The sequence below is a fragment of the Cariama cristata genome, unplaced genomic scaffold (assembly GCF_000690535.1).
Source record: "Cariama cristata isolate BGI_N322 unplaced genomic scaffold, ASM69053v1 scaffold30768, whole genome shotgun sequence".
NCBI lineage: Eukaryota > Metazoa > Chordata > Aves > Cariamiformes > Cariamidae > Cariama > Cariama cristata.
In genome coordinates this window covers 1,479-4,452 of record NW_009631091.1, presented here as the reverse complement: position 1 = coordinate 4,452, position 2,974 = coordinate 1,479, and the positions used below count along the sequence as shown (strand labels likewise).

General features: G+C 56.8%; 1 protein-coding gene across 1 annotated transcript in view; it reads left to right on the top strand.

Moving 5' to 3' along the window:
* LOC104166034 (ubiquitin-conjugating enzyme E2 R1-like) overlaps positions 1-2,486 on the top strand; it is a gene marked incomplete at its 5' end in the record, with an annotated part of 2,775 nt that extends 289 nt beyond the window's left edge. The window contains 4 exons of the mRNA XM_009705834.1: positions 176-267; positions 951-1,048; positions 1,424-1,558; positions 2,138-2,486. Coding sequence (XP_009704136.1) covers positions 176-267; positions 951-1,048; positions 1,424-1,558; positions 2,138-2,348 — 536 coding nt within the window. The remainder of the gene's footprint in view (positions 1-175; positions 268-950; positions 1,049-1,423; positions 1,559-2,137) is intronic.
* Positions 2,487-2,974: the final 488 nt, after the last annotated feature.

The following is a 2,974-nucleotide window of genomic DNA, read 5'->3' as shown; positions in this document are numbered from 1 at the left end:
GGGCCGTCTCCCCTGCCAGTGTCCTGCCTGCAGAGCCGGCAGGCAGGAGGCTCTGTCTCTGCAGGAGCACAGCTGGACTTGGCAGAGGTTCCTTTTTCCTGGTGGTGTCAGGAGATCTGTCTTTTCCTTCCCTTCCTTCTCACAAGATGATGCTCACTTCTCCTTATTGTTTCCTTGCAGGCTCGTCTCCGGTTTCCCATCGACTACCCCTATTCTCCTCCCGCCTTTAGGTTCTTAACCAAAATGTGGCACCCCAATATCTACGAGGTAGGTCACCTGGGACAGCATGGGGTGTTTTGGACAGGCGGGGGGGGGTGCATGTCCCTCTACTGCGATGGTACTGGATGAAAATGCCAGCCTTTGTCTGGCATTGAAGTGCGGCATTGAAAACTCAGTGCCTTTGGCGTTTAGTGCCTGGCACTGGAAATGCAGCTAATGAGCTTATGACAGTCAGTCTCCTGTCCTGGAGCTGGTTCCAGGTCAGCCAGGCTTTCCAGGCTTGAAGGCTCCCACGCTTGGCTAGCGGGGACATCATGCTTATGCCAAGAGTGGATGCAGAACAAGCGATGTGCGTGGCCCCGGGGCTGCGTGCTTGCGGTGGATTGCTGTCTGGGGGTGTGTGGGGTTGGGCTGTGTCAGGTGAGCACCAAGAGGGCTGTGCTGGGGATGCAACATGTTTGGGTATCAGACGGGTGATGGTTAGGCAGCCTTGTCTGTGCTGTGCTGGCAATCGTAGGGTGCTTATCCAAGGCCTGAGGCTGCAGGCAGCATAGTGGGGATCACCACTTCTGCTGTCCCTTCCTAGGGACTGAAAGAATGGGCTGGGATTGCCTCTCCTGGCTTAAGCCAAAGTGAAGAGCAGGCAGGCTACTGGAACAGAGGACAGAGCTGCTGCTGGAGGGTGGTTGGGGCAGCAGCTCCTAAGCATCCTGTTTCGCTTCTGCTTTCAGACCGGTGATGTCTGCATCTCCATCCTCCACCCACCGGTGGACGACCCGCAGAGCGGGGAGCTGCCATCTGAGCGGTGGAACCCCACCCAGAACGTGCGGTAAGGTCTGCGAGGGGAGGGAGCTGTGGGCAGGAGGCTCCTCCAAGGGCAGGGATGGGAGATGAGGACTGCCTTCTGCTCCCAAAGCCTGCAGGAGATGCCTAGAGGCTGTTGAAAGGCGCTTGGGCTGTGTGCTTTGCTGAACAGCTAGAGCTTGCATGTGTGAGCCCAACAGCCTGTCCTGTAGACTGCTGTCTCCTGCCTGGCCTGCTTGATTTCACTGAGATACACCCTTGGTGGTGGGCCAGCACCAGGCTCTCCTCCTGACCCATGGGACACAGCAGTGCTGTGACACTGTGGCTGCTGGCATTGCTGGGATGTGGGCAGTTGCTGACCCACCTCGGCTCTTACCTGCTCGTGTTTATTGATTGCCAGGACCATTCTCCTGAGCGTGATCTCGCTGCTGAATGAACCCAACACGTTTTCTCCGGCCAATGTGGACGCCTCTGTGATGTACCGCAAGTGGAAGGAGAGCAAAGGGAAGGACCGGGAGTACACAGACATCATCAGGTGCGTGCTGAGCTGAGCCCAGGCCGAGCAGTGCTGTGGCACTGTTGAGAACGCTTGCTAAGCTGTGATGTTGTAGGACACAGAGGATCTTGAGGGCATATGCTGCCCTGTTGAGTCCCATCTGCAGGCTGGTAGGAGGGAAGGATTCTGGCTCCGAGCGTGGCTTTTGGGAGAAGCCTGGCTGGATTATGTGCCGAGCTTTGCTCTCAGCCTGAGCCCTGACTCTTTTTGGCTCCAGAGCTGAGGATCTGGGTTCATAGCAGACATGGCGCCGGCACGGCCTTGCTGTCAGGGCTGTCTCATGAGTCTGGAACGTGAAGCTCCTGAGCTGCAGACTGGCCAGCCCTGGTGTGGCAAGGGGGACCCTGGGAGCATGGGGAACCAGTGCAGCCATGTTTCCTCCGTGGTGCTCTCCCTCCCCTATCCTCTCACCAGTCTTGTGCGGGTGAGCGACATGTGAGCTGGGGTGTGAGAGGGGAAGGACTGTGTCACCTTGCGTCCCCGCGGGGTGAGCTGCACACAGCGACGCGGGTGTGCTGTGCAAAGCTCTGTCCTCACCCCCTTCTTCTCGCCCTCTAGGAAGCAAGTCTTGGGCACAAAGGTGGATGCTGAGCGGGATGGTGTGAAGGTCCCCACCACGCTGGCAGAGTACTGTGTGAAGACCAAGACTCCGGCCCCAGATGAGGGCTCAGACCTCTTCTATGATGACTATTATGAGGATGATGAGATGGAGGAGGAAGCAGACAGCTGTTATGGTGATGAGGATGACTCTGGCAATGAGGAATCTTGATGGCGCTCTGGCATTGCAAAACTTACTATAAACTACTGAATTTTACCTCAACTAGGACAAACTGGTTTGAATTTAGGGTCTGTCAGCCGTGAAATTAACTCTCTACCTCGCAGGGAGACTGTTCTGCTGTTGCAAAGGAAATCCCACCACTGTCTTTGTAGAAAAAGCAAAAAACCCAAAAACTCTATTTTATAAACTTCCTGGGTGGGGGGCAGGTGAGGAGGGGGAAATAGTGTTGGGGTGTTCATGAATCCACAGAAACTGGGGAGCTGATGGCTCTGGCTGGATGAAGAGCGATGCCAAAACCTGGTGTTGGCTGCCCATCGTTTAGGCATGTTCAACTCCTCTTCAGTGCTGCGTGGGAGGAGCAGTTTGGGGAGGCTATGGAGCTGGTGAGTGTCCGCTTTGGGTGGGAAGCGTGTGAGCGTTGTGTAGCTTTCTACAGCCTTTGAGGTGTCTGAGGAGGAAGGGCTGCAGGGTGAGCACTGCTGCCCTCTGCCCCTGGCAGGGCTGTCCATGGTGGGACCCTCCTGCTGCCCCTTCCTGTGATGCTGGAGCCATGTTTGTGGGGAGCAGGGCAGAAAGGGCTGGGACATCGGGCAGGATGTGCCCGGCGGCTGCCTGGC